A 27,842-nucleotide genomic window follows, 5' to 3' on the forward strand; every position below is an offset into this window, starting at 1 on the left:
CATGGACCCGGTGTTATCTATCCCATGGACCCAGTGTTATCTATCCCATGGACCCGGTGTTATCTATCACATGGACCCAGTGTTATCTATCACATGGACCCGGTGTTATCTGTCACATGGACCCAGTGTTATCTATCACATGGACCCGGTGTTATCTATCCCATGGACCCAGTGTTATCTATCCCATGGACCCGGTGTTATCTATCCCATGGACCTGGTGTTATCTATCACATGGACCCGGTGTTATCTATCCCATGGACCCGATGTTATCTATCACATGGACCCGGTGTTATCTATCCCATGGACCTGGTGTTATCTATCACATGGACCCGGTGTTATCTATCCCATGGACCTGGTGTTATCTATCACATGGACCCGGTGTTATCTATCCCATGGACCTGGTGTTATCTATCACATGGACCTGGTGTTATCTATCACATGGACCCAGTGTTATCTATCACATGGACCCGGTGTTATCTGTCACATGGACCCAGTGTTATCTATCACATGGACCCGGTGTTATCTGTCACATGGACCCAGTGTTATCTATCCCATGGACCCGGTGTTATCTATCACATGGACCCAGTGTTATCTATCCCATGGACCTGGTGTTATCTCTCACATGGACCCGGTGTTATCTATCACATGGACCCGGTGTTATCTATCACATGGACCCGGTGTTATCTGTCACATGGACCCAGTGTTATCTATCCCATGGACCCGGTGTTATCTATCCCATGGACCCGGTGTTATCTATCACATGGACCCAGTGTTATCTATCCCATGGACCTGGTGTTATCTATCCCATGGACCCGGTGTTATCTATCACATGGACCCGGTGTTATCTATCACATGGACCCAGTGTTATCTATCCCATGGACCCGATGTTATCTATCCCATGGACCCAGTGTTATCTATCACATGGACCCAGTGTTATCTCTCACATGGACCTGGTGTTATCTATCACATGGACCTGGTGTTATCTGTCACATGGACCTGGTGTTATCTATCACATGGACCTGGTGTTATCTATCCATGGACCCGGTGTTATCTATCCCATGGACCCAGTGTTATCTATCACATGGACCCAGTGTTATCTCTCACATGGACCCGGTGTTATCTATCCCATGGACCCAGTGTTATCTCTCACATGGACCTGGTGTTATCTATCACATGGACCTGGTGTTATCTATCCATGGACCCGATGTTATGTATCCCATGAACCCGGTGTTATCTATCATTTGGACCCGGTGTTATCTATCACTTGGACACAGTGTTATCTATCACTTGGACACAGTGTTATCTATCACATGAACTCAGTGTTATCTATCCCATGGACCTGGTGTTATCTATCACATGGACCTGGTGTTATCTATCACATGGACCCGGTGTTATCTATCCCATGGACCCGGTGTTATCTATCACATGGACCTGGTGTTATCTATCACATGGACCCGGTGTTATCTGTCACATGGACCCGGTGTTATCTATCACATGGACCCGGTGTTATCTATCCCATGGACCTGGTGTTATCTGTCACATGGACCTGGTGTTATCTGTCACATGGACCCGGTGTTATCTATCACATGGACCCGGTGTTATCTATCACATGGACCCGGTGTTATCTATCACATGGACCCAGTGTTATCTATCCCATGGACCCGGTGTTATCTATCCCATGGACCTGGTGTTATCTATCACATGGACCTGGTGTTATCTATCACATGGACCCGGTGTTATCTATCCCATGGACCTGGTGTTATCTATCCCATGGACCTGGTGTTATCTATCACATGGACCTGGTGTTATCTATCACATGGACCTGGTGTTATCTGTCACATGGACCCGGTGTTATCTATCCCATGGACCTGGTGTTATCTATCACATGGACCCGTTGTTATCTATCCCATGGACCTGGTGTTATCTATCACATGGACCTGGTGTTATCTATCACATGGACCTGGTGTTATCTGTCACATGGACCTGGTGTTATCTGTCACATGGACCCGGTGTTATCTATCACATGGACCCGGTGTTATCTGTCACATGGACCCAGTGTTATCTGTCACATGGACCTGGTGTTATCTGTCACATGGACCCAGTGTTATCTGTCACATGGACCTGGTGTTATCTGTCACATGGACCCAGTGTTATCTATCACATGGACCCGGTGTTATCTGTCACATGGACCCAGTGTTATCTATCCCATGGACCCGGTGTTATCTATCCCATGGACCCAGTGTTATCTATCCCATGGACCCGGTGTTATCTATCACATGGACCCAGTGTTATCTATCACATGGACCCGGTGTTATCTGTCACATGGACCCAGTGTTATCTATCACATGGACCCGGTGTTATCTATCCCATGGACCCAGTGTTATCTATCCCATGGACCCGGTGTTATCTATCCCATGGACCTGGTGTTATCTATCACATGGACCCGGTGTTATCTATCACATGGACCCGGTGTTATCTATCCCATGGACCCGATGTTATCTATCACATGGACCCGGTGTTATCTATCCCATGGACCTGGTGTTATCTATCACATGGACCCGGTGTTATCTATCCCATGGACCTGGTGTTATCTATCACATGGACCCGGTGTTATCTATCCCATGGACCTGGTGTTATCTATCACATGGACCTGGTGTTATCTATCACATGGACCCAGTGCTATCTATCACATGGACCCGGTGTTATCTGTCACATGGACCCAGTGTTATCTATCACATGGACCCGGTGTTATCTGTCACATGGACCCAGTGTTATCTATCCCATGGACCCGGTGTTATCTATCACATGGACCCAGTGTTATCTATCCCATGGACCTGGTGTTATCTCTCACATGGACCCGGTGTTATCTATCACATGGACCCGGTGTTATCTATCACATGGACCCGGTGTTATCTGTCACATGGACCCAGTGTTATCTATCCCATGGACCCGGTGTTATCTATCCCATGGACCCGGTGTTATCTATCACATGGACCCAGTGTTATCTATCCCATGGACCTGGTGTTATCTATCCCATGGACCCGGTGTTATCTATCACATGGACCCGGTGTTATCTATCACATGGACCCAGTGTTATCTATCCCATGGACCCGATGTTATCTATCCCATGGACCCAGTGTTATCTATCACATGGACCCAGTGTTATCTCTCACATGGACCCGGTGTTATCTATCCCATGGACCCAGTGTTATCTCTCACATGGACCTGGTGTTATCTATCACATGGACCTGGTGTTATCTGTCACATGGACCTGGTGTTATCTATCACATGGACCTGGTGTTATCTATCCATGGACCCGGTGTTATCTATCCCATGGACCCAGTGTTATCTATCACATGGACCCAGTGTTATCTCTCACATGGACCCGGTGTTATCTATCCCATGGACCCAGTGTTATCTCTCACATGGACCTGGTGTTATCTATCACATGGACCTGGTGTTATCTATCCATGGACCCGATGTTATGTATCCCATGAACCCGGTGTTATCTATCATTTGGACCCGGTGTTATCTATCACTTGGACACAGTGTTATCTATCACTTGGACACAGTGTTATCTATCACATGAACTCAGTGCTATCTATCACTTGGACCCAGTGCTATCTATCTATCGACCTTTATAATCTCTCTTTGATCTGATCCGTTGGTTGTGGAATCGCTTAGCTCCGTCTATAGCATGTTGCTTCCGCTGTTTAGCGTGCAAGTAGTCCTGAGTTGTACCTTTATCAGGCTGGCACCTCATTTTTAGGTACGCCTGGTGCTGCTCCTGGCATGAACCCTGAGATCCAGAGTCAATGTTGAGGACTCCCAGGGCCACTCCCTCCTGTCTGTATATCACTGTACCGCCACCTCTGTTCGGTCTGTCCTGCCAGTGGGACAGGACATACCCAGGGATGGTGATGGAAGAGTCTGGGAAGTTGGCTGAAAGGTATGATTCTGTGAGTATGGCTATGTCAGGCTGTTTGCTTGACTAGTGAGGAGGAATTTGAACTCATGACTCCGGATTATTAGTTTAGGGTCTCTGGATTACTAGTCCAGTAACATCAGCTGAGGGAGGGCAGTAGGTGGTAATCAGCAGGAGGTTTATATTCCTCATTGAGCCAGGGCTGATCCCCTGGCTTGTTGGTAATGGTAGAGTGAGGAATATGCCGGGCCATGAGGTTACAGATTGTGCTGGAATACAATTCTGCTGCTGATGATGGCCCACAGCGCCTCATGGATACCCTGTTCTGAATCTATCCCATTTAGCACGGTGGTAGTGCCACACAACTCATTGGATGGTGTCCTCAGTGCGAAGACTTACTTCATCTCCACGAGGACTGTGCGGTGGTCACTCCTACCAATACTGTCATGGACAGATGCATTTGCGACAGGTAAATAGGTGAGGACGAGGTCAAGTAAGTTTTTCCCTCGTGTTGGTTCGTTCACCACCTGCCGCAGGCCCAGTCTGGCAGCTATGTCCTTCAGGACCTGGCCAGCTCGGTCAGTAGTGGTGCTACCGAGCCACTCTTGGTGATGGGCATTGAAGTCCCCCACCCAGAGTACATTCTGTGCCCTTGCTACCCTCAGTGCTTCCTTCAAGTGGTGTTCAACATGGAGGAGGACTGATTCATCAGCTGAGGGAGGGCAGTAGGTGGTAATCAGCAGGAGGTTTCCTTGTCCATGTTTGACCTGCTGCCATGAGATCCAGAGTCAATGTTGAGGACTCCCAGGGCCACTCCCTCCTGTCTGTATATCACTGTACCGCCACCTCTGTTCGGTCTGTCCTGCCAGTGGGACAGGACATACCCACGGATGGTGATGGAAGAGTCTGGGACGTTGGCTGAAAGGTATGATTCTGTGAGTATGGCTATGTCAGGCTGTTTGCTTGACTAGTCTGTGGGACAGCTCTCCCAATTTTGGCACAAGTCCCCAGCTGTTAGTGAGGAGGACTTTGCAGGGTCAACTGGGCTAGGTTTACCTTTGTCATGTCCGGTGCCGAGTGGTCCGTCCGGTTTCATTCTTATTATGACTTTTTTTAAGCGAGATTTTACAACTGAGTGGCTTGCTAGGCCATTTCAGAGGGCAATTAAGAATCAACCACATTGCTGTGGGACTGGAGTCACATATAGGCCAGACCGGGTAAGGACGGCAGGTTTCCTTCCCTAAAGGATTAATGAACCAGATGGGTTTTTACAACAATCCGGTAGTTTCATGGTCACCATTACTGATACTAGTATTTTAATTCCAGATTTTATTTCATTAATTGCATTTAATTAATTGAATTTAAATTCCCCAGGTGCTGTGGCGGAATTTGAACTCATGACTCCGGATTATTAGTTTAGGGTCTCTGGATTACTAGTCCAGTAACATAACCACTATGCTACCAAGTCAACCACATATGGTGGCACTCCAGCCACATGTCGGTCTGACTGGGTGGAGGTGTCAGGTTCCCTTCCCTGAAGGACATTATTGAAACAGTTGAGTTTTGACGATAGCCTGGCAGCTTTCTTCTGGTGCTGGCCTACAAATTAACAGATTTATTAAATTCAATTGCACAACTTGTCATGGAGAGATTTAAACTCACAACCTCTGGCTACCAGTTCAGGACCATTACTATTACACTACTGGACCCCTCATCTATTCATATTCAATGATTTAGCACTGACACGTGATATAAAATAGAAGTGAAGTCGCAAATGTCAATACTGTTTTTTAGTCTGGAATATCATGACAGGCTCCGAAAGTGCCTTATTCCTCACCTGGTTAGCTGGGATATCGTGATCTGCCAGATCCAGAAATGGTTTATAATCTTCTTTTGTGATATTACATGGATCCTTGTAACTAAATGCATGCAGAAATGCTTCCCAGAGCTTTGAACAGTTTTTGTTTCTGACAAAAAAAATCGAATACTGTTAGAATGGGGTAATCCACTGTCATTGTTAAGAAATATTGGGGCTGAAAATCCGTGCCTGTTCTGGTGTACTGGCAGATGAAGAAAGAGAAAAGAGCTTACATTTATATAGCATCTTTCATGATGTCCCTAAGCACTTTACAGCAAATGAAGTATTTTTTGAAAGTTCATAGTATCATAGTATGGTATGGCACAGGAGGAGGCTATTTGGCCCATCATGCCTGTGCCGGTTCTTTGAAAGAGCTATCCAATCAGTTCCACTCCCCTGCTCTTTCCGTATTGCCCTGTAAATTTTTTTCCTTCAAGTATTTATTCAATTCCCTTTTGAAAGTTACTATTCAATCTGTTTCCCTTTCAGGCAGTACATTCCAGATCATTACAATTCGCTGTATGAAAAAATATTTCCTCGTGTCGCCTCTGGCTCTTTTGCCGATCACCTTAAATCTGTGTCCTCTGCTTACCGACCCTTCTGCCACTGGAAACTATTTCTCCTTATTTACTCTGTCAAAATCGTTCATGATTTTGAACACCTCTATCAAATCTCCCCTTAACCTTCTCTGCTCTAAGGAGAACAATCTTGGCTTCTCCAGCCTCGCCGCATAACTAAAGTCCCTCATCCCTGGTACCATTCTAGCAAATCTCATCTGCACCCTCCCTACGGCCTTGACATCCTTCTTAAAGTGTGGTGCCCAGAAGTGAACGCAATACTCCAGCTGAGGCCTAACCAGTGTTTTATAAAGGTTTAGAATAACTTCCTTGCTTTTGTACTCCATGCTTCTATTATTAAAGCCGAGGATCCCATATGCTTTTCTAACAGCCTTCTCAACTTGTCCTGCCACCTTCAAAGATTTGTGTACATACACCCCCAGTTCTCTCTGTTCCTGCACTCCCTTTAAAATTGAACCATTTAGTTTATATTGCCTCTCCTCATTCTTCCTACCAAACTGCATCACTTCACACTTCTCTGTGTTAAATTTCATCCACTATGTGCCTGTCCATTTCACCAGTCTGTCTAGATCCTCCTGAAGTCTGTTACTATCCTCCACATTGTTTACTACATTTCCAAGTTTCATGTCACCTGCAAACTTTGAAATTATTCCCTATATACCCAAGTCCAGGTCATTAATGTATATCAAAAAGAGCAGTGGTCCTACTACTGACCCCTGGGGAACACCACTGTATACTTCCCTCCAGTTTGAAAAATAACTGTTGCAAAGTAGGGAAATGTGGCATCCAATTTACACACAGCAAAATCCCAGAAACAGGAATCAGATAAATGACCAGATAATCTGTTTTTAATGATGCTGGTTGAAGGATAATATTGGCCAGAACTCCCCTGCTCTCCTTCAAATAGGATCTTTTACATCCACCTGAGAGGGCAGACAGGATCTCGTTTAACATCTTATCTGAAGGACAGCAGCTCCAGCAGTGTAGCAATTCCTCAGTACTGCACTGAAGTGCCAGCCTAGATTATGTGCTTAAGACTCTGGAGTGTGGCTTAAACCCCCAACCTTTGGACTCAGAGGCAAGAGTGTTACCGCTGAACGAGGCTAACACTCGGTAGGAAGCCAGTGAAGGTTGTCAAGCCCAGGGATAATGGCGGAATGGTGCAGTGCAGGATAAAATGCAGGCGGCAGAATTTTGAACAAGTTGCAATTTGTAGAGGATTCACATGGGAAGCCAGCAAGGAGGACATGGAATAATCGAGTTACATCAAAACTACAGCATAGAAACAGGCCATTCAGCCCAACTGGTTTATGCCGGCGTTTATGCTCCACTTGAGCCTCCTCCCTCCCTACTTCATCTAACCCTATCAGGATATCCTTCTATTCCTTTTTCCCTCATGTGCTTATCTAACTTCTCCTTAAATGTATCTATGCTACTTGCCTCAACTACTCCTTGTGGCAGCGTATTCCACATTCTAACTACTCTTTGGGTAAAGAGGTTTCTCCTGAATTCCCTATTGGATCTATTTTATATTTATGACCTCTAGTTTTGGACTCCCCCACAAGTGGAAACATTTTCTCCGTGTCAACATTATCAAACTCTATCACTGGGCTCAATTTTGAAATGGTGGTGGGTTGGCTGTAGGGTGTTGAAGATGCGCGTGGCAAACCCGAATTAAAAAAAACTTACCTTTTTCGACGCGATCGCAATGTAATTGATGGTGATTAAAGTTGTTTCCGGGTTTTGCGCCCGGCAGCCCCTGATTGACAGGCTGGATGCTAACAGGAGCTGGAACGCCGAGGTGGGGGAAGAGAAAGAGAGAGAGCGCGAGACGTCATCCGGCACTGGAATAGAGAGTGGAGGACACTGAAGATCGGGGGAGGGAGTGGGGGTGGGGGGAGATTGGTGTGGGGAGAGGGGGAGATCGGAGAGGGAGACATCGGGGGGAGAAGGGGACACCAGAAAGGGAGACATCGGACATTGGAGCAGGGTGGAAAGGTAAGTTGATTTTGTTTTTTAACTTTGTGCAATGGTTTTTATTTAATTAATTTAATTTATTTTTGCCTGATCCAGCCCTTCATGTTTGGTTTCACCAGGCATGAATTGGAAACCGTGGGAAAGCTGCCCAGGTAAGTTTAAAATCGTTTCAACTATCTACTACGTCAGAAATAAAGTACCTTAAGGTACATTTGGTTCTTTAACTATCATCCCACCGGCTTTAAATGTCGGCACGACTTCCGGATTCGGAAGTGGACACACACACAGGCGCGTCTGTGGGGAACTCGGAAGTCAGCGGGTTGAAGCCGGCTTCCGAACCCGCTTGGCATTTTCGCCATTTTCGCAGTCACAATGCATCAGAAATTTGATTTTAAAATTGAGCCCATTATCTTAAAGATCTCTATCAGGTCACCCCTGAGCCTTCTCTATTCTAGAGAAAAGAGCCCCAGCCTGTTCAGCCTTTCCTGATAAGCATCTCCTCTCAGTTCTGGTATCATCCTTGTGAATCTTTTTTGCATCCTCTCCAATGCCTCTATCTCCTTTTTATAATATGGAGACCAGAACTGTGCACAGTACTCCAAGTGTGGTCTAACCAAGGTTCTATACAAGTTCAACATAACTTCTTTGCTTTTCAATTCTGTCCCTCTAGAAATGAACCCGTGTGCTTGATTTGCCTTTTTTTATGGCCTAATTAACCTGAGTCGCTTCTTTCAGTGATTTGTGTATCTGTATCCCTAGGTCCCTTTGCCCCTCTATCCCGTTTAGAGTTTGGAAGTAACAAAGGTGTGGATTAGCTTTTCAGCGGCAGTGGGAGCGAGGTTGGGGTGGAGGCAAATGATGTGGCAGAGGTGGAAGTAAGCAATCCTAGTGGTGGTAAGGACGTGGGATTTGAAGCTCAGCTCAGAATTGGACAGGACACTGAGGATGGAATCAGGTGCTCAGGTGTGGAGTTTTAGGCGTGAGCTAAACAGGATGGCTTTGATCTTGCCATTGTGGGGATGCTTATTCAGACTCGATATCTGCTAAGCAGATGGAGAGTACAGTGGTAGCTCAGGAGTCAGGTCTGGTGACAGAGAGATAAAGCTGGGTGTCATCAGCATATACCTGAAAACCGATAATATGATTGATGTCATCAAGGAGCAGCATGCAGCCAAGGAAATGAAGGGGGGTCAAGAATAAAGCTTTGAAGCTAATGTGATAGTATGCGTTGTTGAAAAGCTATTAGAGGAGATGTGCTGACACTTGTAGGACCAGAAGGAAGTGAAATCATATTATAGCTGTGCCACACGGAGGTCGATCAGAAAGGAGAGATAGTTTAGAAGGATGGAATGATTGGTTGTGTTGAATGCTGCAGAAAATTTGTGGAGGATGAGACGGGATAACGTACCTTGATCAGAGTCACAAAGGATGTCATAGTGACTGGGGCGATGACGGCAGTCTCGAAAAGTGAGGAACAGAGCTTGAAGAGAGTTAGCATTTGGAGATGTCAGAAAGCTTTGGGCCAAGTAGATTGTTGCACTGGGCTAGAGGGTGGGTTCTTTTAATGTGAACCAAAAACCCCAAACTTAAGAATACATTAAATTAGCTTGCATCTCTCCTTCACCAAACATCTCTGCAATAGTATTATTGTTACTAAAGAGCTCCTGCTTATAGACCAGATTGGATTTTGCTTTTAGGGGTAGAGTAGCAGCAGGATGTGATTTCTGCCTGGTGTTCCGACTCCACTCTGACATTGACCCATTTCCCAGGGTTGGGGATCATTGAGAATGCAGGACGGGCTCCTGGAGGATTACTGTGGCTAAGGGGGAGTTCCCCGCTGCAAAGCAGGAAATTCCTGGTAGTGCTGCAGTGGGATCACTACTGAAGCACCAGACGAGGTGGTGAGGGACCTTAAAGGGGCAAAATAGCCCTGAAGATCAAGGAAGCCCCTGGCTTTATAGGCCTTGACTGAGAAGGGTAAGTATATGGGAGTTAAATTGGAGTGGAGAGGAGGCCTCTCCATCCATTAACAGAAATTGGGGCTTTAATACCGTAACCTTGGGCACCACACATTAGGAAAGATGTGAGGGTCTTAGAGAGGATGCAGAAGAGATTTACTAGAATGATTCCAGGGATGAGGGACTTTAGTTACGTGGATAGACTGGAGAAGCTGGGGTTGTTGTCCTTGGAACAGAGACGGTTGCGAGGAGATTTGATAGAGGTATTCAAAATCATGAAGGGTCTAAACAGAGTAGATAGAGAGAAACTGTTCCCATTGGTGGAAGGATCAAGAACCAGAGGACATAGATTTAGGGTGATTGGCAAAAGAACCAAAGGTGACATGAGGAAAAACTTGGTTATGATCTGGAATGCACTGCCAGAGGAGGCAGATTCAATCATGGCTTTTAAAAGGGAACTGGTCAAGTACTTGAAAGGAAAAAATTTGCAGGGCTACGGGGATAGGGCAGGGGAATGGGACTAGCTGGATTGCTCTTGCATTGAGCTGTCATGGACTCAATGGGCCGAATGGCCTCCTTCCGTGCTGTAACCTTTCTATGATTCTATGATACACTGGGCCTGCCGTCACCTTTCTCCAGGCGGACTTGGGGACCTGTGGTAAGAAGGGTGGGTGGGAGAGAAATTGGCTGAGAAACTCGGCCTTGTCTCCCTGCTGGCATTTGCATGTGGGGAAGAAGAAGCCAGCAGCAGTCAAAGCAGGGGCAGGAGGAAAGAAATCAAGGTCAAGGTGGGGAAATGGCACTGCGCCATTTTCCACTACTATCCTGCCTGATTGTAGGCAGGATAACGGAGGAAATTTCAGCCCACATGTCTATATTCAAGATATTTTTATTGAGAACTTTGCTCCTTACCTAAGTGATGTTATTATCCTTTCAGGATTTCTCTCCTTTAAATTAACCCTTTCTTTGCCGTTCTTGGCTTTGTACGAACATATGAACATATGAATTAAGAGCAGGAGTAGGCCGTTCGGCCCCTCGAGCCTGCTCTGCCATTTGATAAGATCATGGCTGATCTGATGGTGACCTCAACCCTACTTTCCCGTCTACCTACTATAAAATTTGACTCCCTTGTCAATCAGTAATCTATCTGACTCAAACTTAAAAATATTCAATGACCCTGCCTCCACCACTCTCTGGGGAAGGGAGTTCCACAGACTCATAAGAACATAAGAACATAAGAAATAGGAGCAGGAGTAGGCCAATCGGCCCCTCGAGCCTGCTCCACCATTCAATAAGATCATGGCTGATCTGGTCCTAACCTCAAATCTAAATTCATGTCCAATTTCCTGCCCGCTCCCCGTAACCCCTAATTCCCTTTACTTCTAGGAAACTGTCTATTTCTGTTTTAAATTTATTTAATGATGTAGCTTCCACAGCTTCCTGGGGCAGCAAATTCCACAGACCTACCACCCTCTGAGTGAAGAAGTTTTTCCTCATCTCAGTTTTGAAAGAGCAGCCCCTTATTCTAAGATTATGCCCCCTCGTTCTAGTTTCACCCATCCTTGGGAACATCCTTACCGCATCCACCCGATCAAGCCCCTTCACAATCTTATATGTTTCAATAAGATCGCCTCTCATTCTTCTGAACTCCAATGAGTAGAGTCCCAATCTACTCAACCTCTCCTCATATGTCCGCCCCCTCATCCCCGGGATTAACCGAGTGAACCTTCTTTGTACTGCCTCGAGAGCAAGTATGTCTTTTCTTAAGTATGGACACCAAAACTGTATGCAGTATTCCAGCTGCGGTCTCACTAATACCTTATATAACTGCAGCAATACCTCCCTGTTTTTATATTCGATCCCCCTAGCAATAAAAGCCAACATTCCGTTGGCCTTCTTGATCACCTGTTGCACCTGCATACTAACCTTTTGATTTTCTTGCACCAGGACCCCCAGATCCCTTTGTACTGCAGTACTTTCCAGTTTCTCGCTATTGAGATAATAACTTGCTCTCCGATTTTTCCTGCCAAAGTGCATAACCTCACATTTTCCAATATTGTATTGCATCTGCCAAGTCTCCGCCCACTCACCCAGCCTGTCTATATCCCCTTGTAGGTTTTTTATGTCCTCCTCACTCTCTACTTTCCCTCCCATCTTTGTATCATCTGCAATCTTTGATATGTTACACTCGGTCCCCTCCTCCAAATCGTTAATATAGATTGTAAAGAGTTGGAGACCCAGCACCGACCCCTGCGGAACACCACTGGCTAGTGGTTGCCAGTCCGAGAATGTACCATTTATTCCAACTCTCTGCTTCCTGTTAGATAACCAATCCTCCACCCATGCCAGAATATTACCCCCAATCCAGTGATTCTTTATCTTGAGCAATAATCTTTTATGTGGCACCTTGTCGAATGCCTTCTGGAAGTCTAAATACACTACGTCCACTGGTTCCCCTTTATCCACCCTGTACGTTATATCCTCAAAGAACTCAAGCAAATTTGTCAGACATGACTTCCCCTTCGTAAAGCCATGCTGACTTTATCCTATTAAATTATGTTTATCCAAATGTTCCGCTACTGTCTCCTTAATAATAGATTCCAAAATTTTACCCACCACAGATGTTAGGCTAACTGGTCTATAATTTCCAGCCTTCTGCCTAATACCCTTTTTAAATAACGGTGTTACATTAGCAGTTTTCCAATCTGCCGGGACCTTTGCCGAGTCCAGAGAATTTTGGAAAATTATTACCAAAGCATCCACAATCCCTACTGCCACTTCCCTCAAGACCCTGGGATGTAAGCCATCAGGTCCAGGGGATTTATCCGCCTTGAGTCCCATTAATTTACTGAGTACCAATTCCTTAGTGATTTTAATCGTATTTAGCTCCTCGCCCCCTAGAGCCCCCAGTTTGTCCAGTGTTGGGATATTCTTAGTGTCCTCTACCGTAAAGACTGAAACAAAATATTTGTTCAGCATTTTTGCCATCTCCATGTTTCCCACCATTAATTTCCCGTCCTTTCATGACCTTCAGAGAAAGAATTTCTCCTCATCTCCGTCTTAAATGGGAGACCCCTTATTTTTAAATTGTGGCCCCTAGTTCTAGTCTCTCCCACAAGGAGAAACATCCTCTCAGCATCTACCCCTTCTAGTCCCCTCAGGATCTTATATGTTTCAATAAGATCACCTCTCATTCTTCGAACTCCAGTGTATACAGGCCCAACTTGTCCAACCTTTCTTCATAAGATAACCCCCTCATCCCAGGAATCAGTCGAGTGAACCTTCTCTGAACCACCTCCAAAGCAATTATGTCCTTTCTTAAATAAGGAGACCAAAACTGCACACAGTATTCTAGATGTGGTCTCACCAATGCCCTGTACAACTGTGGCAAAACATCTCTACTTTTATATTCCATTCCCCTTGCAATAAATGACAACATTCCATTTGCCTTCCTAATCACTTGCTGTACCTGCATATTAACTTTTTGTGATTCATGTACTAGGACACCCAGATCCCTCTGTACCTCAGAGTTCTGCAATCTCTCTCCATTTAAATAATATACTGCTTTTCTATTCCTCCTGCCAAGGTGGACAAGTTCACATTATACTCCATCTGCCAATTTTTTGCCCACTCACTTAACCTATCTATATCCCTTTGCTGACTCCGTGTGTCCTTTGTATTTTTTTCTCTCTCATATTATGTGGATGCACATAAATAAAATAAGGTTCAGCTGCCCCCAACCAGGCAGAACGTGCAAAATAATCAAGCAACGCCAAGTTTACAATGCAAGGAATTCCCAGTCACACACAGAGTTCCGAAGGGTGAGTTGTGTACCTGGTGCCAGGGTAAGGGACATTTCGAAACGGCTTGCAAAGAATCTGGAATGGGAGGGGGATTGTCCAGTTGTTGTGATCCACGTCGGAACCAATGACATAGGAAAGAATAGGGAGGAGGTCCTGCTAAGGGAGTATCAGGAGTTAGGAACCAAATTGAAAAGCAGGACCTCCAGGGTCGTAATCTCAGGATTATTACCTGAGCCACCTGCAAATTGGCATAGGGATAAACAGATCAGTAACACATGGCTGAAGGATTGATGTGGGAAAGAGAGGTTCATTTTCATGGGACGCTGGCACCAGTATTGGGACAAGAAGGAGCTGTACCACTGGGACAGGCTGCACCTGATCCAGGCTGGGACGAAGGTCCTAATGGAAAGGATAAATAGGGTGGTTAATAAGACTTTAAACCGATAAGGGAGGGGAGGGTTCAGGCAAAAATATTAGTGAAAATATAAAACAAGAGTAAGAAAAAGGGACCAGAGTAAAGTCCAGGCCAGTGTTGTAGAAACCATAAAAACTCTAGCCCTGGGAAACAATAAAATAGATTAAATAAACACAGCGGGAGTGATAAATAAGAAAAGTGATAAGGTAAAAAGTGTAAAAGTAAAAGGAACAACCACTAAAGACAATTTAAACTGCCTGCACAGCAATGTACACAGCGTCTGAAATAAAACGGAGGAACCGGAGGCAATAATCTGAAGTGAGGAACCAGATGTAGTAGGAATAACTGAAACATGACTACATAAAGATCAGGACTGGCAACTAAATATTGCAGGTTATAACTTAATCAGAAAGGATAGGGAAGGAAGAAGGGGGTGTCAACCATGTCACCAGTCAGTTATCTAACAAATAAACTGAAGATTAGAAAGTGTTTTCCATTTGTTGAATAGACTTTTGTGAAAGAGGACTGTTCACACACACTTTGATAACAAGTTAATTCACTGTCTATTCATATTTTTGCTGGTTATTATTATAATGAATGATAACAGCTCAAGCAGTTCTTTTTCCAAGAAATTGAAAATTATGGTGTGCTTTAATGCTATGTCAGTGAAGAGTTACAAATTGACCTACCCAGCCTTGGTATTTTTGGTTTCAATGTAGTCGAAGCATCTCCCAGTTATTATTTCTTTCAAGTTTGCTGTTGATCCTTTTCCTTTCCAAACAGCTTCGTTGTTGTCCTCTGCCAATATTTTCTCTGTATGGCTTAAAAGCATGAGTCCAAGGAGGAGCAAATCTATTAGCAATAAAATACGGGTATCACTGCAAGAAATGGGCATTCTATTTATTCTTGTAAAATTGGGCTTATATATTCAAGGAATGAACATTTCAGGCTACACATGAAAATGTTGAAATGGGATTGTATTAGGTACAGTGATTAGACTACATTCTCATAATGAATAACATGTTCAGTGTAAAACAAAGAACTTAACCTAGTGGCATTTTAAACTATGTAATTATTGCCAGTACTTATAAAATTGTTGACATAATAATGTTGAAATAGTCTTTGAAACAAATGAAGTATGAGCAGGTGTATAAGATAACTCTTCCTATGGTCATAAATAAGGTGTTTTAACCAAGAGTTAGATCTTATTTGATATAATGGGTACCTATAGTATTGCTTTAAACTGGGTGGCTAAGTGATCACCAAATATTTTAATGAAGCATTACATTCTAATGTATGCTTATGTACAATAATTTATACAAATTCTGATGTCAGTAAACGCACTTGATGGCACAGAACACACTATCAAGAGCTAGAGCTACACATGTACCACTCAAGGGCAATCTGATCAATAGCAAAAATAACTTGCCCAGATTTTCTCCCCTTAATCTTTCGCTCCTGGGCCTCACACTAGGTACAATTTTACTGGTAGTAGAAGCCAAACTGTAAACAGATAACAGGGCATAAAACCTACTGAATTGAATTCATACAGCAAAATAAGTGACATTCGGCAACAGGAAGTCTTTGTGGATTACCTGGACCTAACACATGGCAACAATGTTTCAAAGCAAAAATAAACAACTTCTACTCATGCTAATGTCACTCAGAAATATGTAGTTAGAAATATTCTGGTGTATTTTCTATAAACTCTCAGTCTCAGATATGTATCATCTATAGATTGAGGATAGTTGTCCTTGCTGTAGTAATCTTTAATGTTATGGGATTCTGTTGTGAGATTATAGCAGGTAAAGGATATTGTACATGGAACTGACTGCATTGCATCTCTATGCAGTGATTTTTCTTTTAATGCTAATAAATGGAGACAATAAGCGCTAAATTGGGCTGTGTAGCGCCCGTTGTTTCGGCACTACGTGGCCTCCCGAAGTCCCAAGATGGCGTCTTGGCTGCGCACGCATGTTTCCTGCGTGACGTGCGCCGGACGAGATCTTGGTATAGGAGTTAGCGCAGGCACAGATGACGAACGCCAGAAGCATGTAAAGTAAGGAGAAAATGGATACAATCAGTGTGCAACGCTGATTTAAAGTGATAGACACCATTTTGGCACTTAACGCTCAACTCAACGCACAGTCTTAACCCCTTCCATCTGAACGTGTCCTAGAGTGTCTGGAGGACCCCCCACCAGCGCTATTTGAAGGGACCATGCAGGATTTACAGGTTAGTGGCTGGATTATTGCTTCTGGCTGCTGAGACATTTGTAACTGTTTTTGGAGGTCTCCTATGCTTGAATACTAGGACGCGGGGACATAGCCTAACATTTAGAGCCAGAATGTGCAGGAGTGGTTCGGAAATGCTTCGACATGCAAAGGGTGGGAGAAGTTTGGAACGCTCTTCTGCAAACGGCAGTTGATGCTAGCTTAATTGTGAATTCTAAATCTGAGATTGATAGATTTCTGTGAAGCAAGAGTATTAGGGGATATGGGGCTAAGGCGGGTATATGGAGTTAGGTCACAGATCAACCATGATCTCATTGAATGGCGGAACAGGCTCGAGGGGCTAAATATCACTAGCTGCTAGTCGGTGTGCGGCTTGCAACAGTGGTAATATGTAAGAGTGAGAGGAAGCATCCGATTGGAAGAGTTGAGTACTGATGGAAAGCATTTGTTGGTATGTGGGGGATGGGGGTTGTAGTGTGTGGTGCAGTTGGTAGGAGATACCACTTGACAGTTGACCTCACTCACCTTGACTAGAATCATAGAATCATAGAAGTTACAACATGGAAACAGGCCCTTCGGCCCAACATGTCCATGTCGCCCAGTTTATACCACTAAGCTAGTCCCAATTGCCTGCACTTGGCCCATATCCCTCTATACCCATCTTACCCATGTAACTGTCCAAATGCTTTTTAAAGACAAAATTGTACCCGCCTCTACTACTGCCTCTGGCAGCTCGTTCCAGACACTCACCACCCTTTGAGTGAAAAAATTGCCCCTCTGGACCCTTTTGTATCTCTCTCCTCTCACCTTAAATCTATGCCCCCTCGTTATAGACTCCCCTACCTTTGGGAAAAGATTTTGACTATCGACCTTATCTATGCCCCTCATTATTTTATAGACTTCTATAAGATCACCCCTTAACCTCCTACTCTCCAGGGAAAAAAGTCCCAGTCTGTCTAACCTCTCCCTGTAAGTCAAACCATCAAGTCCCGGTAGCATCCTAGTAAATCTTTTCTGCACTCTTTCTAGTTTAATAATATCCTTTCTATAATAGGGTGACCAGAACTGTACACAGTACTCCAAGTATGGCCTCACCAATGCCCTGTACAACTTCAACAAGACATCCCAACTCCTGCATTCAATGTTCTGACCAATGAAACCAAGCATGCCGAATGCCTTCTTCACCACCCTATCCACCTGTGACTCCACTTTCAAGGAGCTATGAATCTGTACTCCTAGATCTCTTTGTTCTATAACTCTCCCCAACGCCCTACCATTAACGGAGTAGGTCCTGGCCCGATTCGATCTACCAAAATGCATCACCTCACATTTATCTAAATTAAACTCCATCTGCCATTCATCGGCCCACTGGCCCAATTGATCAAGATCCCGTTGCAATCCCAGATAACCTTCTTCACTGTCCACAATGCCACCAATCTTGGTGTCATCTGCAAACTTACTAACCATGCCTCCTAAATTCTCATCCAAATCATTAATATAAATAACAAATAACAGCGGACCCAGCACCGATCCCTGAGGCAAACCGCTGGACACAGGCATCCAGTTTGAAAAACAACCCTCCACAACCACCCTCTGTCTTCTGTCGTCAAGCCAATTTTGTATCCAATTGGCTACCTCACCTTGGATCCCATGAGATTTAACCTTATGTAACAACCTACCATGCGGCACCTTGTCAAATGCTTTGCTGAAGTCCATGTAGACCACGTCTACTGCACAGCCCTCATCTATCTTCTTGGTTACCCCTTCAAAAAACTCAATCAAATTCGTGAGACATGATTTTCCTCTCACAAAACCATGCTGACTGTTCCTAATTAGTCCCTGCCTCTCCAAATGCCTGTAGATCCTGTCCCTCAGAATACCCTCTAACAACTTACCCACTACAGATGTCAGGCTCACTGGTCTGTAGTTCCCAGGCTTTTCCCTGCCGCCCTTCTTAAACAAAGGCACAACATTTGCTACCCTCCAATCTTCAGGCACCTCACCTGTAGCGGTGGATGATTCAAATATCTCTGCTAGGGGACCCGCAATTTCCTCCCTAACCTCCCATAACGACCTGGGATACATTTCATCAGGTCCCGGAGATTTATCTACCTTGATGCGCGTTAAGACTTCCAGCACCTCCCTCTCTGTAATATGTACACTCCTCAAGACATCACTATTTATTTCCCCAAGTTCCCTAACATCTATGCCTTTCTCAACCGTAAATACCGATGTGAAATATTCATTCAGGATCTCACCCATTTCTTGTGGTTCCGCACATAGATGACCTTGTTGATCCTTAAGAGGCCCTACTCTCTCCCTAGTTACCCTTTTGCCCTTTATGTATTTGTAGAAGCTCTTTGGATTCACCTTTGCCTGATCTGCCAAAGCAATCTCATATCCCCTTTTTGCCCTCCTGATTTCTCTCTTAACTCTACTCCGGCAATCTCTATACTCTTCAAGGGATCCACTTGATCCCAGCTGCCTATGCATGTCATATGCCTCCTTCTTCTTTTTGACAAGTGCCTCAATCTCCCGAGTCATCCAAGGTTCCCTACTTCTACCAGCCTTGCCCTTCACTTTATAAGGAATGTGCTTACCCTGAACCCTGGTTAACACACTTTTGAAAGCCTCCCACTTACCAGACGTCCCTTTGCCTGCCAACAGACTCTCCCAATCAACTTCTGAAAGTTCCTGTCTAATACCATCAAAATTGGCCTTTCCCCAATTTAGAATTTTAACTTTTGGGCCAGACCTATCCTTCTCCATAGCTATCTTAAAACTAATGGAATTATGATCACTGGTCCCAAAGTGATCCCTCACTAACACTTCTGTCACCTGCCCTTCCTTATTTCCCAAGAGGAGGTCAAGTTTTGCCCCCTCTCTAGTCGGGCCATCCACATACTGAATGAGAAATTCCTCCTGAATACACTCAACAAATTTCTCTCCATCCAAGCCCCTAATGCTATGGCTGTCCCAGTCAATGTTGGGAAAGTTAAAGTCCCCTACTATTACCACCCTATTTTTCTTGCAGCTGTCTGTAATCTCCTTACATATTTGCTCCTCAATTTCCCGTTGACTATTTGGGGGTCTGTAGTACAATCCTATCAAAGTGATCTCTCCCTTCTTATTTTTCAGTTCTACCCATATAGACTCAGTGGGCGAACCCTCGGATATATCCCCTCTCACTACTGCCGTGATGTTCTCCCTAATCAAGAACGCAACTCCCCCTCCTCTCTTACCTCCTGCTCTATCTTTCCTATAGCATCTGTACCCTGGAACATTGAGCTGCCAGTCCTGCCCCTCCCTTAGCCATGTTTCAGTAATAGCTATAACATCCCAGTCCCATGTACCCATCCATGCCCTGAGTTCATCTGCCTTGCCCATCAGACTTCTTGCATTGAAATAAATGCAGTTTAATCTAGACTTCCCTTGGTCTTTGCCCTGCTTTCTCAGACCATCTGTCCGGTCATGTTCTGTACACTCTCCCTTACTGCCTTTTGTTTCTGTCACCATTTTATTTCCCACTGACTTCCTGCATCGGTTCCCATCCCCCTGCCACATTAGTTTAAACCCTCCCCAACAGCACTGGCAAACACTCCCCCTAGGACATTGGTTCCAGTCCTGCCCAGATGCAGACCGTCCAATTTGTACTGGTCCCACCTCCCCCAGAACCGGTTCCAATGGCCCAGGAATTTGAATCCCTCCAGCTTGCACCATCTCTCAAGCCACGTATTCATCTTAGCTATCCTGTCATTCCTACTCTGACTAACCCGTGGCACTGGTAGCAATCCTGAGATTACTACCTTTGAGGTCCTACTCTTTAGTTTAACTCCTAACTCCCTAAATTCAGCTTGTAGGACCTCATCCTGTTTTTTACCTATATCGTTGGTGCCTATATGCACCACGACAACTGGCTGTTCACCCTCCCCCTCCAGAATGTCCTGCAGCCGCTCCGAGACATCCTTGACCCTTGCACCAGGGAGGCAACATACCATCCTGGAGTCTCGGTTGCGTCCGCAGAAACGCCTGTCTATTCCCCTTACAATCGAGTCCCCTATCACTATAGCTCTGCCACTCTTTTTCCTGCCCTCCTGTGCAGCAGAGCCAGCCACGGTGCCATGAACCTGGCCACTGCCACCTTCCCCTGGTGAGCCATCTCCCCCAACAGTATCCAAAACGGTATACCTGTTTTGGAGGGAGATGACCGCAGGGGACCCCTGCACTGCCTTCCTACTCTTCCTCTGTCTGTTGGTCACCCATTCACTATCTCCCTCAGTAATTTTTATCTGCGGTGTGACCAACTCACTGAACGTGCTATCCACGACTTTCTCAGCATCGCGGATGCTCCAAAGTGAGTCCATCCGCAGCTCCAGAGCCGTCAAGCGGTCAAACAATAGCTGCAGCTGGACACACTTCCCGCAGGTGAAGGAATCAGGGATACAGGAAGGAGCCCTGAATTCCCACATCTCACAAGAGGAACATGACACGGCTCTGGGATCTCCTGCCATGACTTAACCCTTAAGTTAGCTTAACAACAACTGCAATGTCAAGAGAAAAAAAAGGAAAGAAAAACTACTTACCACTCCCTTTAAGGAGTTTACTCCTTTAAATTGTTCTCAATTTAGAGAATGTTAACTACACTAGGGACCTTGATTCACTAAAAAATAAATGCTACTTCCTATAAGACCAGCAGACCTTCCCTTTCCTTTTACTTCAGTTACTGTCAAAGCATTGAACTTCTTCCTGCACTGCATCCATGTTCATGATGCTGTGCGCCTGGCATTGACTTTGTCCCCCGCTGCCTCCCACTGTCTTTTGGATATATGTCTGGAGGGCCTCTTACCCCCCCCGCCCCCGCCCCCCACCTCGGATAAAGGACGTCCCTCCTTCTGTCCACCTCTTGCACCCAGGGCTCTAGCGCATCATCAGAGAACCTTGGTGCACACACTCTCACAGGCCTGGTACAAACTCGGATCGGCAGATTAGTGAGGACTGGCATGCAGATTGGAGGATGTGTGATTTAATGGTGCACAACCTTTATTCGATGTTTTAACATAACGCATCAGTGTGTAAACATAGGGACGGGACCTAATCTCCGTTCAGACTCCATGCAGACAGCAGACTGTTATTTTTAGCAAATAACAGGTACCAGCTACCTTTAAGATATTCCCCCGAACAGACAGCCTGCCTTTAAGAGATTGGAGCTCCCTCTGCTGGTGGGAAGTGCGAACTGCATGGAATCCTCGATCAACGCTGATTTCCAACACAGACTGCAGGTAATGAAGAAAGTCTCACCTTGCCTGTGCAGGGGCCATTGGGGTAACAGCGGATCGCGCTACCCCTACCCAAAAACAGGCCCTATCCAATTTTTCCCCCTAAGTACCCACACCAATGCAATTAACACATTTCAAATGAGCATAAAAAACATACAATTTTTTGGAATTAACAAAATGGGGAAGAATAAGTATTCTCACTGTGCTCTGGTGCTTCTAATTCCTTAATCTCAGATTAAATGCTCCTAAAATAGATATTGAACATTTACACTGATGCTGGACATTCTCAACATGTAGATCTGACCTTCTGTCTGTACCACCAATTTCTGGCAATCAGAGATCTCACATTTCTGCCACAAATGTGTGAAAAATATCCCAAACCAATTGTATTTGAAATGTGATGTTTGGTGAGTAAAGCTAAATTTTAAACCTAAAATATATTTGTTCTTCCTGCTTTTTACATACAACACCCCCATAGCATTGTATGACGGGGCTTAGTCATGAAATTAGAACTATGAGAGAAAATCATTGAGAAGATATAATTGATATATTTTGATCTTCAGAATGAATAGCGTTTGCAAACCAATTGAATTGGATTTGGACCAAAGTCAACTTACCACGTACGGTTGCATTGTGTCTTGGGTCGCCTTTACCTGTAAGGTGCAGACTATTCAAGAGAAACATCTTCAAGCTGTCGTTTCTACTTTGACACAGGATCAGTGCTGAAAGCTATACCCATCCTCATCCATTCTGAGTTATATACACTTTGCAAACTCCTCCTGTAACTATCTGTAAACACAATGTAGGTTAATCAATCATAAAGCAAAGAGATGGGCCAATAAAACAGAAGATCTTTCAGTCACTCAGCAATTATGACCAATGACGCAACAGCAATATCAGAAACCAGTTTAACCAACTCTCTTAAATAAACAACTCTTAAAAGAACTAGATTGGTCATCACAAACTTATAATAGCTGATAGTTTGTTTATTAATTCTATCAGTATACATTTCTAGTCAATTTTATTGTTAATATTTTATCTCTCCTTACCCTTCCTCTCCAAAAAGCAGCAACCTGCAAGACCACCATCATTCCTGTAGCTACTAATATCCTTCAATACTATTTGTCAAGAACCAAACTGTGAAAATGTTGCAGCACAATATCTTTATTAACAGCCAGTCTGTAAGCAGATCTCAATCACCCAGCTGGACATTACAGTAACAGGTCGAGCTCTCAGCATAGTATAGTTTATTTTCAGAACATATCATATACTTTCCGGGGTTGATTTAACTTGGCAAAATCAGTAATGATCTCAAAACGAGATCAGTTGACCTACCACCCCATTAATGCCCCTCCGACCCCACAAAAATAATCTGGGCTGTTGCCACCCTGGGCTTCTCCCCCTCCGCAATCACGACACCCAACCCAGCCTTGCTGCCAACTCGGCAGCTTCCAATATTAGGCCGGCCTGAATCTGGCGAACTGCATCGGGACTGCTCCTTGCCGCACACAGCTTGCCGGTTTCATTTAAACGAAGCCAGAGCCTCAAAATGGCTTTGGCCTGTTCACCCCCAAAATATGCAGGCCACTGGCATACTCTGCCGGTCGTCTCCCGAATTGTTAAAATTGGCCCCTTACTCTTTACTAAGTTATAGATAGTTCAGTAAACTGCTATCTGAACCTGCAGGTTTAATGTAACACAAACTGACTTGACTGATGACACACTGACCACACCCAATTATCCGCATTCTTCATGTTCAGGTGGGGCTAGTTCATTCCAGCTCTAGGTTTCTCACTGCGACTTCTCACACAGAGCTGGACTTCATAGAATCATAGAATAAAACAGACAAGGCTGAAGCGTTTGCAACCATCTTCAGCCAGAAGTGCTGAGTGGATGATCCATCTTGGCCTCCTCCTGATATCCCCACCATCACAGAAGCCAGTCTCCAGCCAATTCGATTCACTCCACGTGATATCAAGAAACTGGTGAGTGCACTGGATACAACAAAGGGTATGGGCCCCGACAACATCCCAGCTGTAGTGCTGAAGACTTGTGCTCCAGAACGAGCTGCTCCTCTAGCCAAACTGTTCCAGTACAGCTTCAACACTGGCATCTACCCGACAATGTGGAAAATTCCCCAGGTACGTCCTGTCCACAAAAAGCAGGACAAATCCAATCCGGCCAATTACCGCCCCATCAGTCTACTCTCAATCATCAGCAAAGTGATGGAAGGTGTCGTCGACAGTGCTATCAAGCGGCACTTACTCACCAATAACCTGCTCACTGATGCTCAGTTTGGGTTCCGTCAGGACCACTCGGCTCCAGACCTCATTACAGCGTTGGTCCAAACTTGGACAAAAGAGCTGAATTCCAGAGGTGAGGTGAGAGTGACTGCCCTTGATATCAAGGCAGCATTTGACCGAGTGTGGCACCAAGGAGCCCTAGTAAAATTGAAGTCAATGGGAACCAGGGGGAAAACTCTCCAGTGGCTGGAGTCATACCTAGCACAAAGGAAGATGGTCTTGGTTGTTGGAGGCCAATCACCTCAGCCCCAGGACATTGCTGCAGGAGTTCCTCAGGGCAGTGTCCTCGGCCCAACCATCTTCAGCTGCTTCATCAATGACCTTCCCTCCATCATAAGGTCAGAAATAAGGATCTTCGCTGACGATTGCACAGTGTTCAGTTCCATTCACAACCCCTCAGGTAATGAAGTAGTCCGTGCCCGCATGCAGTAAGACCTGGACAACATCCAGGCTTGGGCTGATAAGTGGCAAGTAACATTCACGCCAGACAAGTGCCAGGCAATGACCATCTCCAACAAGAGAGAGTCTAACCACCTCCCCTTGACATTCAACGGCATTACCATCGCTGAATCCCCCACCATCAACATCCTGGGTGTCATCATTGACCAGAAACTTAACTGGACCAGCCACATAAATACTGTGGCTACAAGAGCAGGTCAGAGGCTGGGTATTCTGCGGCGAGTGACTCACCTCCTGACTCCCCAAAGCCTTTCCACCATCTACAAGGCACAAGTCAGGAGTGTGATGGAATACTCTCCACTTGCCTGGATGAGTGCAGCTCCAACAACACTCAAGAAGCTCGACACCATTCAGGACAAAGCAGCCCGCTTAATTGGCACCCCATCCACCACCCGAAACATTCACTCCCTTCACCACCGGCGCACCGTGGCTGCAGTGTGTCCCATCCACAGGATGCACTGCAGCAACTCACCAAGGCTTCTTCGACAGCACCTCCCAAACCCGCGACCTCTACCACCTAGAAGGACAAGGGCAGCAGGCGCATGGGAACAACACCACCTGCACATTCCCCTCCAAGTCACACACTGTCCCGACTTGGAAATATATCGCCGTTCCTTCATCGTCGCTGGGTCAAAATCCAGGAACTCCCTTCCTAACAGCACTGTTGGAGAACCTTCACCACACGGACTGCAGCGGTTCAAGAAGGCGGCTCACCACCACCTTCTCAAGGGCAATTAGGGATGGGCAATAAATGCCAGCCTCGCCAACGAAGCCCACATCCCATGAACGAATAAAGGAAAAAAAAGCACAGAAGGACCTATTGTGCCTGTGCTGGCTCTTTGAAAGAACTATCCAATTAGTCCCATTCCCCTGCATTTTCCCCATACCCCCGCAAACTTTTCCTTTTCAAGTATTTATCTAATTCCCTTTTGAAAGTTACTTTTGAATCTGCTTCCACCACCCTTTCAGGCAGTGCATTCCAGATCATAACAACTCGCTGCGTAAAAAAAATTCTCCTCACCTGCCCTCTGATTCTTTTGAGAATTATCTTAAATCTGTGTCCTCTGGTTACTGACCGTCCTGCCAGTGGAAACAGTTTCTCCTTCTTTACTCTATCAAAACCATTCATAATTTTGAGGTTTCTCTCCACCTCCGCTGTACAAAGGGCTCAGGCTCTCGTGCTGCACTTCTTTCCTGCACTTAGGTTCTTTGTGAGCATTTCCTCGCTTTTATTGAGGGCTTTCAAAAAGCACTCAGATTCTTTCCAAGTATATTCTCCCCTGCACTCAGGGCTCTCTGCAAATTTCTTGATGCAGGTCTCAGCTTTAAACTGCTCTCAGTCTCACTCATGGTCCTGAGCTCTCATTAACCCACTCCCTTCATTGACTGTCAACGGGTCTCCCTGTCCACTTGTCTCGTTTAAACACTGCTTCCCACCCTCAAGCTTCCTGCTGTCCTCTCACCACTCGCTTGCTTTCTCTGTTCTCAGCTTTTGTGTTTCCCTCTTGCTTTGCTACTGCCCCTTTTATGTCTTCTTTTCTGCACTCACATTCCTCATTTTCTGCATTCCACAAAAAAAATGCATTAATTGGCTCCCACTCAGAATACTCAGAGTCTGCTCTCACACTTCTATTATTTTCACCATCAACTTTTTTAGTTTCTTGGCTTTCCTGACTCTTTGAAAAGACAACACTAACTTGCATTTACATAGCGCCTTTAATGTAGTAAAACGTCCCAAGTCACTTCACAGGAGTGTAATCAGACAAAAATTGACACCGGGCCAAAGAAGGAGACATTAGGACAGGGTCAAAGAGGTTGGTTTTAAGGAGCATCATAAAGGCGGAGAAAGAGGTGGAGAGTCTTAAGGCCTAGATGGTTGAAGGCACGGCCTTTAATGGCTGGCGAAGAAAGTGAGGTATGCACAAAACGCCAGAGTTGGAGGAATGCAGAGTTCTCTGAGGGTTGTAGAGCTGGAGGAGGTTACAGAGATAGGGAGGGGCAAGGCCTTGGAGGGATTTGAACACAAGGATGAGAATTTTAAAATCAATGAGTTGGTGGACCGGGAGCCAATGTAGGTCAGCGAGCACGGGAGTGATGGGTAAGTGGGATTTGGTGCAAGTTAGGATACGGGCAGCAGAGTTTTGGATGAGCTCAAGTTTAGGGAGGGTGGAAGATGTGAGGCCAGCCAGGAGAGCATTGGAGTAGTCAAGTCTAGAGGTATCAAAAGCATGGATGAGGGTTTCAGCAACACATGAGCTGAGGCAGGGGTGGAGATGGGTGATATTACAGGGGTGGATGACACATGCAGCCTTATGAGTATGCTAATACTGTGTTCCCAGTAGCCCATTGCAAGTGTTAAGACACAAGCTGCCCTCTAATACTTTACCCAACTGAACAGCCATCACCCTTCTGGGTAAATCGAAAGCTGGAAATCTAAAATAAAAACAGAAAATGCTGGAGAAGCTCAGCAAGTCAGGCAGCATCTATGGAGAAAGAAATAGAGTTAACTTTTCAGGTCGAAGACCTTTTGTGGAAGTTATTAAAAGAGTTAAAGTTTTTGAGCAAGTACAGAGCCAGAGAAAGGGGGGAGGGAGGGAGGGGAGGGGAGAAAAGAACAAAAGGGAAGGTCTGTGATAGGGTGGAGGGCAGGAGTGATTAAATGATAAAAAGGATGATGGTGCAAGGCAAGGAAGGTGGTAATGGGACATGTTAAGAAACAAAAGATTGATCAGGAGTAGCTGTAAATGGCAGCAGCAGAATCATTACCAGCACTTGCTGTCTGAAAAAATGGGAGGAGTGGTTATGATCTGAAATTGTTGAACTCAATGTTGAGTCCGGAAGATTGTAAAATGCCTAAACAAAAGATGAGGTGCTGTTCCTTGATTTATGTTATGTACCCTTCTAGGTACATTTGTGTGAACACCTTCTGGAACTGTTGCTGTGCACAGAGGTTGACACTTCCTGGTAGGATATATTAGCATAGGGAAGATTCTGATACATACTAAAAGTTCATTGCCCTTATTCTCTTTTTCCAAGACTGCAATGGTTAACATTCT

General features: G+C 45.1%; 1 protein-coding gene across 1 annotated transcript in view; it reads right to left on the bottom strand.

The window, feature by feature from the left end:
- Nucleotides 1-22,758, bottom strand: part of LOC137338514 (ADP-ribosyl cyclase/cyclic ADP-ribose hydrolase 1-like) — an 83,415-nt gene extending 60,657 nt beyond the window's left edge. The window contains exons 1-3 of the mRNA XM_068001827.1: nucleotides 22,642-22,758; nucleotides 15,204-15,366; nucleotides 5,763-5,892 (exon numbers count right to left, since the gene is read on the bottom strand). Coding sequence (XP_067857928.1) covers nucleotides 5,763-5,892; nucleotides 15,204-15,366; nucleotides 22,642-22,708 — 360 coding nt within the window. The 5' untranslated portion in view covers nucleotides 22,709-22,758. The remainder of the gene's footprint in view (nucleotides 1-5,762; nucleotides 5,893-15,203; nucleotides 15,367-22,641) is intronic.
- Nucleotides 22,759-27,842: the final 5,084 nt, after the last annotated feature.

The sequence above is a fragment of the Heptranchias perlo genome, chromosome 1 (genome assembly GCF_035084215.1).
Source record: "Heptranchias perlo isolate sHepPer1 chromosome 1, sHepPer1.hap1, whole genome shotgun sequence".
Taxonomy (NCBI): Eukaryota; Metazoa; Chordata; class Chondrichthyes; order Hexanchiformes; family Hexanchidae; genus Heptranchias; species Heptranchias perlo.